The sequence below is a fragment of the Peromyscus californicus genome, unplaced genomic scaffold, assembly GCF_007827085.1.
Source record: "Peromyscus californicus insignis strain IS unplaced genomic scaffold, ASM782708v3 Scaffold_8__1_contigs__length_139910024, whole genome shotgun sequence".
Classification (NCBI taxonomy): Eukaryota; Metazoa; Chordata; class Mammalia; order Rodentia; family Cricetidae; genus Peromyscus; species Peromyscus californicus.
The window spans coordinates 2195448-2214998 of NW_026294606.1; the positions used below are offsets into that span (position 1 = coordinate 2195448).

Genomic DNA, 19551 nt, shown 5'->3' on the forward strand with positions numbered 1-19551 from the left:
CTTACAGAGCCCTGCCTGTCCCTTCCTTCCCTGTGCTGGGATTTAAAGGTGTGTGCCACCACACTGACTCAAATTTCTTTTAAAAAGCAAAGGACATTATCAAATTAAGGAAGAGGGAGGCCAGAGATGGAAAACATATTTATCAGCTATACATCTGACAGAGGGTGCCTATAACATACAAAAAACTAAAAACAAAATGCGGCTGAGAAATAAATATTTAATATCCTTAGCCATAAGAGAAATAAAATTTAAACTACTTTGAGATTTAATCTTACCCAAGTCAGAATGACAAAAGAAAAAAGAAAAGAAAGAAAGGAAGAAAAAGAAAAAGTCAACAAATGCTTGTTAGAGTATGGGAAAGGGAACACTTATTCATTGCTGATGGGAGTGTAAACAGAATGGAGGTTCCTCAAAGAGCCAGAAATATATCCACCATATGATCCAGCTATAGTGTTCCTGGGCATATTCCCAAAGGACTCTACATCCTACAACAGAGACACCTGCTCATCCCCATTCATTGCTACTCTAGTCACAATAGTCAAGAAACACAAACAACCTAGAAGACCAGCCATGGATGAGTGGATAATCAAAATGTGGTTCACATATAGAAAATGGAATATTATTTAACTGTAAAGAAATAATGAGATTTACAGGTAAATGGATGGTGCTGGCAATAGTCTTTAAAAGGTAACCCAGACCTAGAAAGACAATATCTATGTGTTATCTTATAAGTAGATTTGAATCTTATGTGTGTTTAAACTGGAATACTCATAGAGGTCAGGGAGCTAGTAAGTGTCCATGGGGAGGGGTGGTTCAAGGAAAAGACGACAGAGTGAAGGTGGTATGAGGGAGGAAAGAGGAATGGAACAGGAAGGGTTAAATGGCATGGAGATGGGGGGAGAGGGGTATGGGGTGGGATAACTTATACTAAAGGCCTTTGAAAATTTATATGGAAGCCTACTACTGCAGAAATTTTCTAAAATACACACATACACACAAGAAAGTTTAAACAGAGTTACTCTAAAGCGGGGGAACAATGTCTCCCCTCATTCATCATAATTATCATTAAACGTCTATCTCCAATACAAGTTACCTCTCTTTGAGTTGTTTGTCAGAGGGATTCCACAGATTCTCTCCCAAAACATTGCAGGCTACTGTCATTGTCTTGGTTACCCTCCAGAACTTGATGAAAAGACCCTATTGCTAAAGATGCCACATACTTGGGTCATTGGACAAGAGAAATCAAGCTAGAATCACTTGGAAGCTTCATCCCTACTGGCTAGCTTTCTCAGTTTCTGTGTACACTACTGGGAAAGAAAAAGAATCAAAACACATATACAGTTATGAATCCTGTGAGCAACAATGACCAGCCTGGAACAATATGCCCAATGGTGTGATAGTATCGTGAATGTTAAAGGAGAAAGCAACCACTTTCTGACTGGACTTAAGGCTGTTCCACAAAATGGAATCCACTTCTGGTACTGTTAACAGGGCCAAAAACCCACTGCTGGCTGTCAGAGGCTCTAGAGGAGAAATTAGTACTGTAATACTCTTAAATTAACATAACAATGAACTGCCCCTAAACTCTTATCTCTATTATACCCATAGAGCACCTCTCAACCTTCAATGGAGAAACTTCTTTTTAAAGGAGGTGGAAACTAACACAGAGACTTACAACCAGTCATTGTGTCGAGAATAAGAAACTTTGGGGTGTTCAGCTCTAAACAAGACATCTATGTCACATCCCCTGAGCTCAGGGGTCATGACAGAAAGAGGGAGCAGGAAAAGTCAAGAGACAGTGGACATCTGCAGTGAAACAGGGCTGCTGTACACATCAACTCATAGTGGTTGTGGCTGAATATACAAGATCTGTACAGAGAGATTATAAGAGCCAGACATATGTGGATGACTCCAAGGAAACAGTGTCTTCCAGATACAACAGATACACATATAAACTCACAGAGACTGTGGCAGCATGCACAAGAACTGTACAGGTTCAAGCCAGACAGCTCAAAGCACTGAGAGGGAAAGGTGGACATGGGGTCCTACCCCAACCAAGAAGTTATCCCCAACTCATACCCACTGGCAAAGGGAAAATCAGCTTTTCCACTGGAGTGTCACTAGGTGTTTATCAACCACACTCCAGGACAGGTCCCCAGCCCAGGAGTAGTTGGCCATCACAAAATGAACTCGGTGGCATTTCTGTGGACTTTTTGCTTCATTTTGCTTTGTTTTGGCATTTTTGTCTTATTGAACTTGTGCCTGTTTTGATTTACGTTTTTGTGTGCTTTTTTTTTTGAAAAAGAGAAGGAATATAAAGTTAAAGTTGGGGGGGTACGGAGGTAGAAAAGTGTTGTGGAATAACCTTTTTGTACACTGTGAAGATTTGTCACTTCGACTAGTTTAATAAAAAAGAGGAATGGCCAATAGTTAGGCAGGATTTCTGAGGCAAAGAGGATGCTGGGAAGAAGAAGGGCAAAGATGAAGGAAGATGCCAGGAGCCTAAGAGGAAGCAGCATGGGCATTACAAAGTAAAGGCAACCAAGCCATGTAAAAGGATGCAGATTAAAAGATATGGGTTAATCTAAGTTATAAGCGCTAGTTAGAAACAAGCCTAAGCTACCATCTAAGCTTTCATAAATAATAATAAGTCTCTGTGCTGTTTTTTGGGAACTGGCAGGCAGGACAGAAAAGTCCAACTACAGGGAAGATATGGGATGAGTTGAGAGGGAGGAAAAGTCAAAATACAGTATATGAAAAGTTTTAGTTATACAAGTTCTGTATAAAATCAAGCTAACAAAACTCCCACCAATGGGAGAGAGGCTCAGGAAGTCTCAACCCTATCTGAGGAGCTGTTGGCAACAGATGGCTCTGGAGGAGGGAGCACAGATTTTCAAGGATGGGGCTCCACTGGATGCCCCCTCCACACCCATACAACCATACCCACACACATACAGGTGGAGAGAGAGGGAGGAGGGGGAGAGGGGGAGAGGGAGAAGGAGGAGAGAGGGGGAGAGGAAGGAGAGGAGGGAGGAGGGAGTGAGAACACCTGACACCGGGAGGGAAGGTGGTGGAGGGAAATAGGGAGGAACTGAAGGGGGATGGAAGCTGGATCTTGATCCAGACTCATTACATGCATGTATGAATATTAAATAAAGACATTTAAATAAACAGAATCTGAGCTCTTCTACTCATTCTTTTTTTTTTTTTTTTTTTTTTTTTTTTTTTTGAAAGAAAAGGATAGTCGTTTATTCAATGTAGACACATTGGGAGGAGGATCAAAGAGGTCCAGTTTCCCCAGCTCCAAATCCACCTTTGGATTTCTAATATGAGGTTTTATTTTTTATTTTTTTTTTTTGGGGGTAAGGTATAATCTTTATTTGTACTGAAGATAATATTGAACATTGGAATTATTAATCAATCACATTGGATTTACAAAATGCTCTGAGTTTAACTGTGGAATTCATTGGCATTGAATCTATCACGTCTCTGAGGGAGTTGAAGATTAGTTAGTTATAGTTGAAGGTTAGTTAGTTATAGTTGAAGATTAATTAGGATAGAAAGTGAATTAGATACATTTTGGACTTAACAAAATAGGATAGATAATGAAATTATTTTCTCTGAATTTGTCAAATACAAATGGACTAGACATTGTTTAGACATTTATTACTTGTATATATTGTATATAGTCATTGTACTTTTGTATATAGTTTTTCTTTTGTTAGTTATAACCTTTTTCTTTTTTTTTCCTTTTTATTAAAATAGAAAAGGGGAAAAAAAAAGTCTACTCATTCTTTTTAAAGATTTCTTTCTTTTTGTTTTGTTTTGTTTTTCAAGACAGGGTTTCTCTGTGTAGCTTGGTGCCTGTCCTGGAACTCACTCTGTAGCCCAGGCTGGCCTCGAACACAGAGATCCGCCTGGCTCTGCCTCCCGAGTGCTGGGATTAAAGGCGTGCACCACCATCGCCCGGCTAAAGATTTCTTATGTAGTGAGCTATAAATCAATAAAGTTAATTCAGTGGGGGAGGCGGTATATATATATATATATATATATATATATATATATATATATATATATATATATATATATAACATCTGGCTGTGATGTTAACCTAGAAACATGAGTAGTGTACACTGTCCTTGGTCCAACAGCTGAAAGAATATGCCAGAAAAGTTAGTGCTTACCAGCTTCATCCTGGCCTTTTCTGAAACAAAGAAACACCACAAATGCTATAGGAAAGCTGAAAGTCTAATATTTATTTTCCCAGGTTATTTATTTCCCCAAATCATGGTTTTGAAAAATATTTTCTATGTTGAACTCAACATCTCCTCCACTCAACTCTCATTCAGTGACATCATCAGCTAATAAAGCCAGACTTCCTGGAGCAGCTGGCTGCTTTCTCAACTACCATCATGATCATCAGCGGGAAGGGAGGCTTACCAGAGGGGACGCCTTACTTTTAAACAACATTTTATTTAGTGGAATTGAAAAACTTCAAGAAATGCAATGAAAAAGAAGAAAGCACATGCTCTTCGAGTAGATTTCCACTTCTACAGTTTCTTTGGTGTCTTGAGGACCTAGAATAAAAAAGTTACGTCCCCACTTCTCTCTAGCTTTGAAAGGCCACCTGTACACATTTTTGTCCATTCTTCTCTCATCAAGTCATTTTGAAAGTCACACACACAGCACATAAAGTAGACATCAGTCTAAGATGTGTGCCATCCAACTGTTATGTAAAAGGATCCATGCTATCAGTCACTCTGAAATGTCACCTGCAATTCAACATCCTAGGACACAGGCAAGAAAAGGCATTTAGGTTCAAGACCTTGCACAACCCCTAAGTGGCAAACCCCACTTCCAGCAAATTTCTTTTAGAACCAGAATAATAGCAGACAAACTAGTGACAATTCCCCAAAGGAAAAATCTCTCTCTCTTTCACAGGCAGTTTTTAATTTCCTCCAGAAAACAAAGTCACTTAGTAAAAGTGGGAGGGCAATCTTACAAGAAGGGGCTTCAGGGCTGAGTGAAGGTGACCTCTTCTGAAGTTTGCAGCTATGGTTTAAATTGACTTAATTTTTGTAACAGTTTAGGTTTTAAGTATATTTACAGATAAGAAGTTCCCATCCCTCCCACACCCCCAACCCCCCCGCATGCCTCCTTTCCCTTGTACAGTCACCTGCTGTGTCTGTCACACTCAGTGAGCATGATATGGCAGGCTTCACTTAGATTTCCCTGAATATTCCTTTTCTAGTGGGAATATTTTCATTGTATTATTATTGTTATTGTTTTGGTATGTAGTTCAAGCTGGTCTCCAACTCATAATCCTGCCTTAGAAGCAATTACAAGATCACACTGTGAGCCAGTACATACAAGTTACCATACTACATTTTGCTTGAGATAGTCTCACTATGTAGCATACTCAGGCTCTGGATTTGATCCCTAGTACTGCAAAAGAAAGACAGGGGTTAGGGAGATGGCTCAGTGGACAAAGCACCTGCTGCCCATGGGTGAGGAACTGAGCTTGACTCCCAAGTACCCACATAAATTCAGACCAGGGCATTCATAGGGCAAGCCAGTTACAATAGTTGAATCAGTGAGCTCCAAATTCAAGGAAGATATTCTGTCTCAATACATAAAGCAGAGAATGATTGAGAAAGACACCACACGATGTCAACTGCTGGCTTCCACGTGTGTGCGCATGCATGTGAACATGCATGCACAGCACAAACACATGCATGCGTATAAAAGAAAACAAAAGCAAAGCTAGGTCAGGTGACACCTTTTCCACATTCTCTAGGGAGGTTGCGTCACATCATTGCTACATTTTACTTTCCATGCTGGGATGGTGTAACCTCCAAAATGGTTATGACTTCATATACTTACTTACTATCAAACAAAAGTCAACTGAAAGTTCTTAAGTTTCTAGACAGTCACCTGGATGCATTTAGGCCTGTTTATGTAATTTATTTGAATCAGGGTCTCATTCTGTAGCCCAATCTAACCTTGAACTTTTGATAATCCTCCTGTCTTCACTTCTGCATGCCCCTGGGATTGCAGGCATGAAGCCACCACACCTAGCATCGTATTCTTAGGAACATGGAAGAGTTTTGAGATTTGTGGCTATCCATGGAAGGGTATCTTGACTCTAATCAAAGTCTCACAAAGTCTTGCCCCCAAAAAGGAAAGTGAGAGAAAGAACAGCTTTCTGGGATTTCATTCTAAAATTGACACTTTGTATCCTTTTATGACTCCACAAATAATTCAACCATGTGTTTTACTGAATCATGCCAAATGGAGACATCAAGAGGGAATTCTTTGTTAACCTTTCTCCAGGGAAATCAGGACTTCTGCATGTAATGGATTCAAATCTGTCTTAGTAGTTAGCAATTAGGATAGAAGGCCATGTTTGAGGCCAATGACATACCTTCCAACTGTCAGTAGTTACTTCTTTCTCACTATTTTAGCTCAACAGTGAAACAACTGGGAGCATAAAAACTATAAATTCCTACTTAAATATTCAATAGTATTATATGGTTAACCTTGGTGAAAATCTTCAGTGATTCCAAAAACTTTGAAGCTACCGTAAAAACACCTGCTCCTTCACAGTCTCCAAAGAATGCCCAGTAAGGTACACTACAAATAATCACTATGCTTTTATATTCTTGTAACTCTGTAGCAACCCTGCAATTTTTCCCAAAGGCTTCCTCAAACTCTGAGGCAGAAAGCAAACTCCCTCTGAGAGGCCTGGAAACCAGAGCAAGAGGGAAGATTATAGGCAACCGACAGGCTAATTAGAGCTCAATGTTAAAGTGGTACTTTCAAAGCAAATCTAAAAGGATTTGGGGAGGAGAGTGAGGAAGAGATGCAAGCAATTGCCAGAGACCACCACTTCCATCAGAGGGGCCAACGTTCTAAGTGAATGCTCTCAACAGCAGCTAACAGATGAGCAAGCCTCTATCTACCTCGTCAATGATTTGCCAGGCTGACTTGCAAAAGCAATAAAGTTTGATTTAGAAATTTTCATATTCTAAAAAGTCAGTAAGACAAGGTCAAGGGACTGCCTATGCCAGGCAGCAACTCTCCTGACTCCTAAGAATCGGGTATTTTTTGGTCCCAGAGACGAAGAGCCACATCCCAAGAAACCAGTGTGCAGTTCAGCAGGTCTGACCACTTTAATCCCCAGAAGTAGCCCTCCAGGGCATTGGAGGTTCACATCAAATGACATCTGTAGCTGCTGAGTCAGGTACAGTGAGAAAGTCACACAGCATGGCTGGCCGAGCTTCACACCCATCCAGCCTCAGAGCAGTGGGATCTGAGGCTGTTCTGAGAAAGTACTTGCTCAGAGATGCACTATCCCATCAGCAGCCCTAGAAGTCCCCACCAGTGATCCCAACCAACAGCCAGGCTCAGCACTTCAGCAGCAAGCTAACATTTCAAGCTCCTAACTCAGAAATGCTGGAACTGGATCACAGAATCTCTCCATCCTAATTTACAGGAGGTGATCTTGACAACAGTTCAGCATGCTGCAGGATTTACCTGCGGTCTGGCTCTGAGTCTGTCTGGGTAAAGCTATGAAACAAGCAGAAGCCCCCCACAGACTTAGTCTCTTCTTATAGAGCACCCCTGAAGTGCATGAGATTAGGGGCAGAGAAGCACTTGGATAACCTACCTGCCACTCTGGTCTGAGGTCCAAGTCACTGACTGCCCCTCGGGTTTAGTTTTATACCGTATCCTGATGGCATGAGGAAAGTCAGCAGCTGTCTGAGCCCCTGTCTTCCTGATCTGTAAGCTCCAATTGTCAGTGTCAAAGAAGAGCTCCCCACAGCCAGGAGCCTGGCTGCAGCGAGTGTAGCAGTCTAACTGCTCCCTCCAACCATCTGCAGGCAGAGCCACAAGGTCACGGACAATCTCACGCCTGAGCTTCTCAGGAGTAGTTGTAAGCTTGGGAGCCTTTGTAAATCTCTCAAGTCCTGGCACAGCAGCCACGTCCACCTCTTCTACCTTTAGCACAGATAAATCACAGCAGTCCAACACTAGCAAGAAATCCTTTCTCCCATGATTCTCTGTGTCACAGCAGTACTTTGAGCTAGAGATCTCAGAATCATGTTCCTGGTTGTCATGGTTACCATCGTTATTGAAGGCATCTTGATCACCTTTACCACAGACTGCAAATTCACTATACCCCACCTGAGGTGAATAGGTACTTGCATCCACCTCAGGAACATCGCAGGGTTCAGCTGTCCCAAATGTGCAGTCTTCCTCTGACTCCGTCTGGAAGGTTTTCTGGGTGGAACTCGTCTGTTTTTTAAATCTGTTTCCATCTCCAAAGAAAAGAACTATAGTACCCTCAATGACTCTACTTCCAAAATCCACATCCAAATCCAGTACATAGTGCTTCACAAGCATGTGGCTGGTGTTGGCCATGAGAGGCAGATCGTCCCGGGAAGGGTCCAGCTTTATGTCCATGGTGCAGTCTGCAGTTGGTGGCTTTGCTCAATCTCAGCTGTGGCTTCCTATCTCCTCTATCATTCAGAATCACAAGTTATGTTTCCACAACTTTCAGTTTCCTGGTAAAGAGAAAAATACGGTTAGATGAAATTCCAAATGAGACCCTGAATGTCCCTGCAGCTGTGGATCCTGCATGCTGGCCATCTTACCTAGCAATCCCCAAGGTGGCAGATGCTCAGGGGAGAAGAAAGGCTCATCCTTCTGACTGACAGGAAAGAAACTACATTATTGACCTCTAAGTTACTAAGGGACACAGCCCTTGTTTCAGAAAAGAGCAATCCTTATGTAAAACTGCAACTATTACGGCCTCTTGTTTTAAAAGATATTTACTATATCAATTCTAATTTTGTGCATCAAAAGGTAAGTGGTTGTTTTTCTACTGTGATTCTAAATAACAAGTGTGAATGAGGGCTAAATGGCCTCATACATTGTATTCTTTGAGAGTAATAATTTAATCCACACAATATAACTCCAGGGATTAATGTACTTTTCACATTAGGACTGCTCTCCTATCAGCACTTCCAGTAAATTACAGGAAAATGAGCCAATTTACCAGGAGTGCATTCTGAGTATTCCTTTGAGATTGTTCATGGAGACTTTTCAAATTTATAGTTAAATACTCAAGGTATACATTACATCTTAATAGCTGAAAACCCATTAACATTCTGGGTAATAGCTTTCTTGTGGCAAACAAAAGGTCTCATTTGGAAAAAAGTATGCAAATATCTATAAAAGGAAGGAGAGAAATTAAAATGCAGAAGCAGATGTTGCAATATAATGTACAAGTTCTTCAGAAAAGTTCTGAATCAAAATGTATTCTTACATGATAGCAATACAGCTAAAGGGAGAATTATTTGAATCATTTCAGACCCTGACATGTACCTGATTTCTTTTAGCATATGATGCTTTTCTTTTACTAAAAAATGAAAATAAATAAAACACAATGAGAGAGGAGAATATTTAAACTTTTGTATTTTAAAACAACCTAGAGGTATTTCTTTGTAAACTTTACTTTCTGCACAATCTCCACTGAACTTATCATTTACAAATAATAAACTTGGCTATAGCTATCACCTGCATCCACTAATGGGAAATTGCTGTGAAAGCTTATCCTGCTGGTATCTGGAGCAGTTAACACATACTGTGTATACTATTTTGTTGATTGGACTTTTTTTCTTTCTTTCTTTCTTTCTTTCTTTCTTTCTTTCTTTCTTTCTTTCTTTCTTTTTTTCTTTCTCTCTCTCTCTCTCTCTCTCTCTCTCTCTCTCTCTCTCTCTCTCTCTCTCTCTTTTGGCTTTTGGGGTAGGGTCTCATATACACTGTAGGCAACCTAGAACTTTCTATGTAGTCCAGGCTGGCCTCAAACTTCCAGCAATTCTCCTGCCTCTGTCTCCTGAGTGCTGGGATCATAGGAATAAACCATCATGCCATTGTATGCTTAAACTTAAAAAAAAAATCTTTGAAAACACACAGGGTGGGGGTGGGGTATGGAGGGAGGAAGAGAGAGAAGTAGGGAGGGACACAGACACATAGAAAGAACAATGCCTAAACTATCATAACTGAAGAGACAGTTTAGCATTTATTGGCACAGAGACAAAGCTACTCATTAGTTGACTCCAATAGACTCTCACATTTATTTTTGAAACTGTATAACTGAGAGTACACTATGACCTACAAAGCCATTTTTTATTACTGGTGTCCATGGTGGCAAAGAATAATGCTGGGCAGCTACCTCAGAGCCCCATTCTGTCAGGCTGGCTATCAAAACCATCACTGTCAATACCAAGAGGTAGTTTTCTGGTGGCCAACCATGGATGCTTCTAAAGTTTTTGAGAAGTTGGGTCTCTGTGCTGTCCAGTCTGGCCCTGGGCTCCCGCCACAGTCTTCAAATGCTACCATAGCTGGTGTCTGCCTCTCACTAGTTTGGTGTGAGCCTCACATGCTTGTGTATTTGTCACTGGCCTGACAAGCCTTCAGTTTTCTGCAGCAGACTCTCCAGTACTTTCTCTATGGATGCCACGCCGAGTCCCGCCTGCTAACCTCTCCAGTCCTTCACCTGATGACTCACTCTTAGCTGACTACTTGAGCCCCTACTCTGCTGAGATGATCATGACTCTTTGAAACGTAGTCATAATTCAAAGAACCTCCAGGTCTCTGTAATTCACGCCTCTTCCTAATGCAGAGGGAACAATATTCTTCTCAATAAAGGGACCACTGTCCGCTTTGAACCCAACTTTGGGGAACTTTTGCATAAAAATTCCAATCACGCTGAGAATTATAGGGGATACTAAACTTCCAGCACTATTTCTGGTAAAAGCTGAACTTGGAGTGTGGCTTACTGAAGGAGTCAAAGGAAAATGTATTCCAAATGAAATGCACCCACATGACCATTGGCCAATGCTGGAACAGGTCAGAGCTCCCAGAAGAGGTGGTCACTTCCTCCAGCCAGGATGTAAGGTTGGAAGAGCAGAGAACATTCTGTGGCCAGGACTGCTGCCCTAAGCCAAAGAGAACTGAGCAAAACATGCCAAACTGTGTCATGCAATGCTGTCCATCTCCCTAAGAAGTTACAGCCAAGTGTCTCTTCCCACAAGGAAGGAAATGACAGACTAGCAATCAGCATCTTACTTTACTACACTTAGACCCTTATTTCCTTTGGTATTTTTCTCTTGCCAATATTTCTTTCTCAATAATTCCCTCCTGTTCCTGACATTAGAACACTCTGAGTGCCTCTCTCTTCATAAATGAGCTACCCCTAGCCCTGTTGCCTATATTGATGTACACAGTTCTGGGGTTCAAACCTAGGAATTGACACACTACCACCACTGACTACATCTCCAGTTCTGTTTGCTAATTTAACCTGTCTTTACTTCACTGAACGTTAAAACTAAAAAAAAATTCTTTGGGCACACTCAATCTAGATGTCATTTTAAAACTGTAGACTACAAGACTCAGAGAGGTACAGCACTTTGCACAAAAGTCGGCCATTTCTCTTCTGTTTATGAGGGATGAACTTTTCCGCCTGCTAATACTTCCCTCTAGGTCACATGTGCCTCATCTGTACTGTCCAAATCACTAAATATCACTCTAAGCCTCTGCACACCCTCACCTGTCTTTTTCAATCCGCAGACTAGTAGTTAGTTCCTCTTGTGGTCTTTTTTTCTTTTGTCCTCCCCCGCCCCAGGGAGGAAAGTATTTAAAGCCACTCCCAGGAGGTAACAGACAGCACTGTCACCTGAACTGAGTGTGATTTACATAGGCTTACATGCCTATTGCACCTTGGTGCTCCATTACCTATTTCCTACTTGTGTTGGATTTGTGCATAAACTAAATCTCCCTTCTCTGGAAGTACACAGCTCTCACTGGCGTCAATCGAGGTCATGGTCCCACGTTTAGGGGAAAAAATGAACTGACTGTGGTTGCAAACGCACGCATGTCTGTGGTCACCATGAAAGGCTTTCTCAGCAAATGGTAACCATATTTCTAAGAAGTCTGCTGACTCCGGCACTTTTGGCTATCGCTGTGTTCTGATTTTAAGTGCTGGTCTGCCTCACTGAAGCATTTTCCACTTGCTGTCATAAGATACAACATGGAAAAGCCTCTCTCCCTATCAAAACTAACTGTTCATCTGGTTACCTAACTGTACATCTTGGCTACCCACTGCAGCCTCTGAAGCATGCATGCTTTGGGTTCCAATGCTTAAACATTCATCTCAGAGGATTCATGCACAGCTAATACAGCTATACATCGGAAAAGAGGCTGCCCTGCTCCCTTCAGTGTAGTCTGAAACAGCATCCTTAGACACATCCCCACCCTCCATGGAAAAATCACTCCATGTTCCTTCCAAGCTACAGAGTGATGTGTATAGTTCTTGTGGCCTTTACATTTCCTGTGCTATATATACCTTGGGGCTGACGGTTCACTTCAGGTTCACGGTCATGTTAAATGGAAAGTACTATCTACTCTAGGTTCTCCATACACACCTATGAAGCTGATACTGGAGGCACTTATGACTTTAACACATAGTTACTTAGAAAACAGGAATGGTTTGTATAAATTATAAAGTCAGGTACAAGTCATTGTCTGACAAACACCTTCCTCTGGTCTAATCATGTTTTCTTACAAAACACCTACGCCTCCTTCATGTCACATCTTTTTTTTCCCCACTTGCAATCGACTTGGGGTGAAAAGAGGAATTTCTGATTCTGTTCACTCTTCTGCACACAAGCAGGGCAGCTCTAGCTTTAACTCTGCAAGTTACCAGCTCTCGGAGGAAGGCAGCTTTATCTTACCTTGGCATGTTTGCTCTTCACCTTTTTTTTGTAAGACAAAAATTTAATAAAAATTGGTCAGTGGGTATATATGATCCATGGTGCTAGTCATATGGAGCCATCACATAAATAAACCAGAAGAGAGGGGGAAGAAAATGTTACATACTGTCATCATCTGATTCCTCTTCTTCCTTCAAAGAGTCCTCAGCCTGTTTCTCTGCTTCCTCACTTATATCTTTTGGGACAATTTCATGTTTTCATTTAATTAGTTTACCAACCAAGCTGAGCTCTAGTTCAAAAGATTTAACCTGAACTTCATCATGCACTATATAAATTATTTTTGCAACTTATTTAACTACATCACAGCAAGTCATTTCTTTCATCTGAAGCTTTTCTATTTCTGTCTTTGCAGCTTACCTGGCTTTGCCAACGGCACAGTCCCAATAACCATATCAAACACCTGATGGGTCAATCATATACAGCTGTGCACCATCATAATCACTGTAAGACCTTGACATGAACCTGCAGCCCAGAGGTCTAACAGCACTGTAGAGCGTACAAGCACGTATGTACATGGCCACTCTGTCTGCAAGATGTTTTAGAGGAGTGTTGTAGTCAAAGTTAGATCTAAAGATGGACACTTCTTCTCTTGCTATGTTTGCTACAGAATGAACATCTGCCAACAGACTTGAAACTGCCATTCCAACATGTCAATCAACATTAAAAAGTCATTTATTGGAGCCTTCTTCATAAAGTTTAGAAAGAACTAATTTTTCTACCTCAAACACAACACCATCTTTACATCTGATCTCAATAGTTGTACTACTGTTTTCCACAGCCTCTGTAGCATATTCAGCTTGAAAAACTCTTCCATCAGGAGAGATTTAGCAGGAATCTTAGAAGGTCTTATTAATAAAATCAAACCTGAGGTCAGTTATTGGGGTGAATGCTGGTAGATCAGAGAAGCAGAACAAGCCACAGCTATCTCACTTTGCCAATTCCTCAGCTGATCCTGTTTCCTCAGACAGGAAGCCTCTGAGTCCTCATCCAGAATGAATCTCAGCTGAACTGCTGCTCAAAGCCCAAAAGCTTAACCAGCCAAATGTTTCTAGTTCCTGGTCTTCACACCTTACATACCTTTCTGCTATCTGCCATCACTCCCTGGGATTAAAGGCGTGTGTCACCATGCCTGGCTGTTTCCAGTGTGGCCTTGAACTCACAGAGATCCAGAGGGATTTCTGCCTCTGGAATGCTAGGATTAAAGGTGTGAGTGCCACCAATTTCTAGCCTCTGTGTCTGGTGGCTGTTCTGTTCTCTGACCCCAGATAAGTTTATTAGGGTGCACAATATTTTGGGGAACACAATACCACCATAGAACATAAAGGCTGACAGGTCATAGTTGGTACCAATGTAGCTCATGGTGCTGACCCGGAAAGCTGCAGAGAGTTTCCAAACCTAAAATTGACGTGTTTATTCTTTAAGATTCAGCAAACATGACTCCAGCCAGGGAAGCAGGTAGTCTAACTTCAGATCTTCACCTCTCACCCTGGTTCCTCCAAATTCAATCCCCCAGTCTCACTCCCAGCTCTGCAGCAGATCACCTGCTGGGGCCTCCCAACTTTCCACCCTCACATCCAGTTGACCACACAGATCTTCCTCTTCTACCTCTCTCTCCCAACTCTTCGCTTTATCCCAGACCATGATTCCAGGAAGCACTCCCTGGGAACACACAGACCACTCTGACAGAGAAACAGGCAGACTAACTGGAGATCTTCACCCATCCCTCTTCTCCAAATCCAATTCCCCATTTGCATCCCCAGCTCTATAGCAGACCTTCTGCTGTGGCCTCTCCATATTCTGCTCCCCATTCCCAGGGGACTAAGCAGATCCTGGTAGAACACCCTGCTTTCCACCCTCCTGACCCCCTCAGTGCCCTGCCTCCTAGGCCACCCTCATTCCTAAGTGTTATCTCCCCAAACCTAGAAACACATTTTACCTGGAACCTCCAGTGGCCATACCTATCAGAATCCCAGATGAATTTCCCACCAGGCAATACACAGTACCACACCCTCATAAGAACCAGAGAGGGCAGCAGAAACTGAAGAACAAAACACACACCCAACAAAGACAAGATATCAGCACCCAGAACTACCATTTCCCCAAACCCAGATGCCTTGACGCCAGCATAAAAGCACAGTAAGTAACAGCCAGGACATTATGTCTCCACTAGAGCTCAGTAACTCTCCCACAGCAGGCCCTGAGTACCGCAACATAGCTGAAGCATAAGAAAAAGATCTTAAAACAGCCTTTATGAATAAGATAGAGGTCCTTAAAAAGTAAATGAATAAACTGAAGAAATCTATGAAAACACAAACAAACAATGAAAGGAAAAATGAATAAAACAGTTCTAGACCTGAAAGTGGAAATATAATCAATAAAGAAAACCTAAACTGAAGGAAATCTGGAAATGGAAAATTTAGGAACTTGAACAGGAACCTCAGAAGCATGCCTCACCAGCAGAATACAAGAGATGCATGAGAGAATCTCAGGCACTGAGGACACAATAGAAGAAATGGATACCTTGGTCAAAGAAAATGTTGAATCTAAAAAATTCCTGGCAAAAAACATCCAGGAAATCTGGAACATTAAGAAAAGACCACATCTAAGACTAATAGGAATAGAGGAAGGAGAAGAAACCAGGCCAAAGGTACAGAAAGTTTTTAGAGATTTATTTATTCATGTATTTTATGTATACACCAGAATAAGGCATCTGATCCCATTACAGATGATTGTAAGCCACCATTTGGTTGCTGGGAATTGAACTCGGAACTTCTGGAAGAGCAGTCAGGTGCTCTTAATCACTGAGCCATCTCTCCAGACCCAGAAAATATTTTTAGAAAAATCATAGAAGAAAATTTCCCTAACCTAAAAAGGAGATGGCTATCAAGGTACAAAGAAGCATATAGAACACCAAATAGGCTTGACCAGAAAAGGAAGTACCTTCAGCACATAATAATCAAAACACTAAACATGCAGAACAAAGAAGAATATTAAAAGCTGCAAAGGAAAAAGATCAAGTAACATGAAGGCAGACATATTAGAATAACACATGACTTCTCAGTGGAGACTCTAAAAGCCAGAAGAGTCTGGACAGATGTGCTACAGACTCTAAGAGACCACAGATGCCAGCCCCGACTACTACACCACCGAGCAAGACTTTGAATCCCAACGAATGGGGAGAATAAGACATTCCAATGACAAACCAAACTTAAGCAGCATCTGTCTACAAATCCAGCCCCACAGAAGGCACAGGAGGGCAACTCCAACCTGAAACGGCTAACCACACCCAAGAGAACACAGGGAATAAATAATCCCAGACAAGCAAATCAACAGAGGGGAATGATCCTGATGACCCAAGTTTAACCCATAGAACGCATGTAAAAAGCTGGATGCAGTAAGACACATCTGTAATCTGAAAATTTCTGAAATGAGAAGTGGAAACAAGAAAATCACCCCAAAGCTCAAGGGTCAGTTAAACTGAAATATACTGCAAAATACAGAGACACTCTGCCTCAACAATGTAAAAGGCAAGAACTCACTCCTGGAATTTATCCTCTGACCTCTACACATGGGCTGTGGCAATGTGCACACACACACACACACACACACACACATACACACACATCACAATAAAATCACAGGAATCAACAAACACTGATCATTGATAACTCTCAACATCAATGGACTCAATTCCCCAATAAAAAGACACAGACTAACAGAATGGATACAAAAACGGGATCCATTATTCTGCTGCATCCAAAAACACACCTTAACATCAAGTATAGTCATCACCTCAGGGTAAAAACATAGAAAAAGATATTCCAAGCAAATGGACCTAAGAAGCAAGCTGATGTAACCACCTTAATATCTGACAAAATAGACTCCAGACCAAAGCTAATCAGAAGACATAGAAGGGAACTACATACTCAAAGGAAAAAGCCACCAAGAGGACATTGCAATTTTTTTCCCTTTTTTAAAGACAGGATCTTTCTATGTAACCCTGTCTTAAAACTCACTACATGGACCAGGCTGTTCTCAAACTTAGAGATAAACCTGTCTCTGCCTACCAAGTGCTGGGATTAAAGCTGTGTGCCACCATGCCCAGCTCAACATTACAATTCTTAACATCTATGCACCAAATACAAAGGCACCCAAGTTCTTTAATGAAACAGTATTACAGCTTAAATTACACATTGACTCTCATACACTGATAGTGGGAGACTTCAATATCCCACTCTCACCAAAAGACAGGTTATCCAGACAAAAAGTAAACAGAGGAATGCTGGAGTTAATTGATGTTATAAACCAAATGGACCTAATCGATATTTATAGAACATTTTACAAAAATAAAAAAGAATATAAGCACCTAGTTGGAACCTTCTCCAAAACTGACCACATACTCTAACACAAAGCAAGTCTCAACAGATACAACAAAATTGAAATAACACCCTGCATTCTATGTGACCACCACAGATTAAAGCTGGATGTCAACAAAAACTACACAAAGTGTATAAACTCATGAAAACTAAACAACTCACCACTAAAGAAAAAAAATGGGTCAAGACAGAAATTGAGAAAGAATTAAAGACTTTCTGGAATTGAATGAAAATAAGTACACAACTTATCCAAACTCATGGGACACAGTGAAGGTAGCTGTCCATAGCTCTAAGTGCCTACATTAAACAAACCAAAACCAGGAGGAATCTCATACTAGTAACTTAACAGCACATCTGAAATCTCTAGAACAAAAAGAAGAAATAACACCAAAAAGGAGTAGATGGTAAGAAATAATCAAGCTCAGGGATGAACTCAATCAAAGAGAAACAAAACAATACAAAGAATCAATGAAACAAAAGAGTTGGTTCTTTGAGAACACCAGTCAGATCGGCAAACCCTTTGCCAAATTAATGAAAAAATGTAGAGAGAATATCCAAATAAACAAAATTAGAAATGAAAAAGGGGGCATAACAGACACAGAGAAAATCCAGAGAATCATAAGAATATACTTTAAAACCCTGTACTCTACCAAATTGGAAAATCTAAAAGAAATGGATCATTTTCTCCATAGGTACCACTTACCAAAGTTCAGGTGAGCAATTCAAAAAGACCTATATAACCGCGGGTAAATAGCAGCAGTCACTAAAAAAACTCCCAAACGACGAAAGTGCAGAGACAGATGGTTGTGGCACAGAATTCTACCAGAATCCCAAATATGAGTTAATGCCAGTACTCCTCAAATTATTTTACAAAATGGAAACAGAAGAAGTATTGCCCAATTTATTTTATGAGGCCACAGTTAACCAGATACCCAAACCACATTAAGAACCAACAAAGAAATACCAATTTTCCTTATGATCATACATGCAAAAATTCTCAGTAAAATACTTTCAAACAGAATATCCAAGAACATACCAAAAAGATTATCCATCATGATCAAATAAGCTTCTTCCCAGAGATTCAGGGATGGTTCAATATATGTAAATTAATAAATGTAATCCACTATATAAAACTGAAAGGCAAAAACCACATCATCATCTTATTAGTTGAAGAAAAAGTTTTAAACAAAATCCAACACCCCTTCACGATAAAAGTCCTGGAGTGATCAGGGATACAAGGGCCATACCTAAATGTAATAAAAGCGATATACAGCAAGCTTACAGCCAACATCAAATTAAAAGGAGAGAAACTCAAAGCATTCCTCTAAAATAAGGAACAAGACAAGGTTGTCCACTCTGTCCAGGTTGAGTCAATATAGTACTTGAAGTCTTAGCTAGAACAGTAAGATAAATGAAGGATATCAAGGGGATAAAAATTGGAAAGGAAGAAGTCAAAATATCTTTATTTGCAGATGATATGGCAGTGTATATGTGACCCTAAAAATTCCACCAGGAAACTCCAGCTGATAAACACTTTCAGAAAGGTAGCTGGATACAAAATTAACTCATAAAAAATCGGTAGCCCTCCTTATACAAATGACAAATGGACTGAGGAAGAAACCAGGGAAATAAGACCTTTTACAGTAGTCTCAAATAATATAAAGTATCTTTGGTGTAATTCTAACCAAACAAGTGAAATACTTATATGCTAAAAAATTTTAAGACACTGAAGAAAGAAATTGGAGAAGACATCAGAAAATGGAAAGATCTCCTATGCTCATGGATCAGTAGGATTAACATAGTAAAAGTGTCCATTCTACCAAAAGTGATCTACAAATTCAGTGCAATCCTCATTAAAATTCCAACACAATTCTTCACAGAAAGGACAATTTTCAGTTCCATATGGAAATACCGAAAAACCCAGGACAGCTAAACAATCCTGAATAATAAAAGAACTGTGGGTGGCATCATTATCCCTAATTTATACTACAGAGCTATAGTAATAAAAATAGCATGGCACTGGCACAAAAACAAACAGCAGACAAATTGAAGACCCAGACACAAAGCCTTTGATCTATAATGCTGTTCTGCCTGCAAGATATGCTAGGACAATGGTGGCATAAAGCTTATGGGAGTAATCAACAACCACTCCACAAAATGGAATTCATATCCAACACTGCTTGGGTGACCAAGAACCTGAGACTAGATAGCCTGGGGACCTAGATAAAACCAAATTCTACTGTTCTTTAAAAAAAAAAAAAAAGTAGCAATAAGATGATTCCTACAGACATTCTGCTATACTCATAGATCAATTCTTTGCTCAGTCATCATCAGAG

At 40.6% G+C, this 19551-nt stretch overlaps 1 protein-coding gene and 1 pseudogene across 11 annotated transcripts in view; both read right to left on the reverse strand.

The window, feature by feature from the left end:
- The window catches only part of Aopep (aminopeptidase O (putative)), a 348639-nt gene that overhangs the window by 299828 nt on the left and 29260 nt on the right, over positions 1-19551 (reverse strand). For all 11 annotated transcript variants that reach the window (XR_008215920.1, XR_008215923.1, XR_008215921.1 and 8 more), the window contains exon 2: positions 7670-8567. Coding sequence is in view for 7 of the 11 variants with exons in the window: in XM_052729075.1 (XP_052585035.1) it covers positions 7670-8466 (797 nt within the window). In the remaining 4 variants the exon portion in view is untranslated. The remainder of the gene's footprint in view (positions 1-7669; positions 8568-19551) is intronic.
- On the reverse strand, positions 12868-14604 carry LOC128104244 (proteasome subunit alpha type-3-like; annotated as a pseudogene).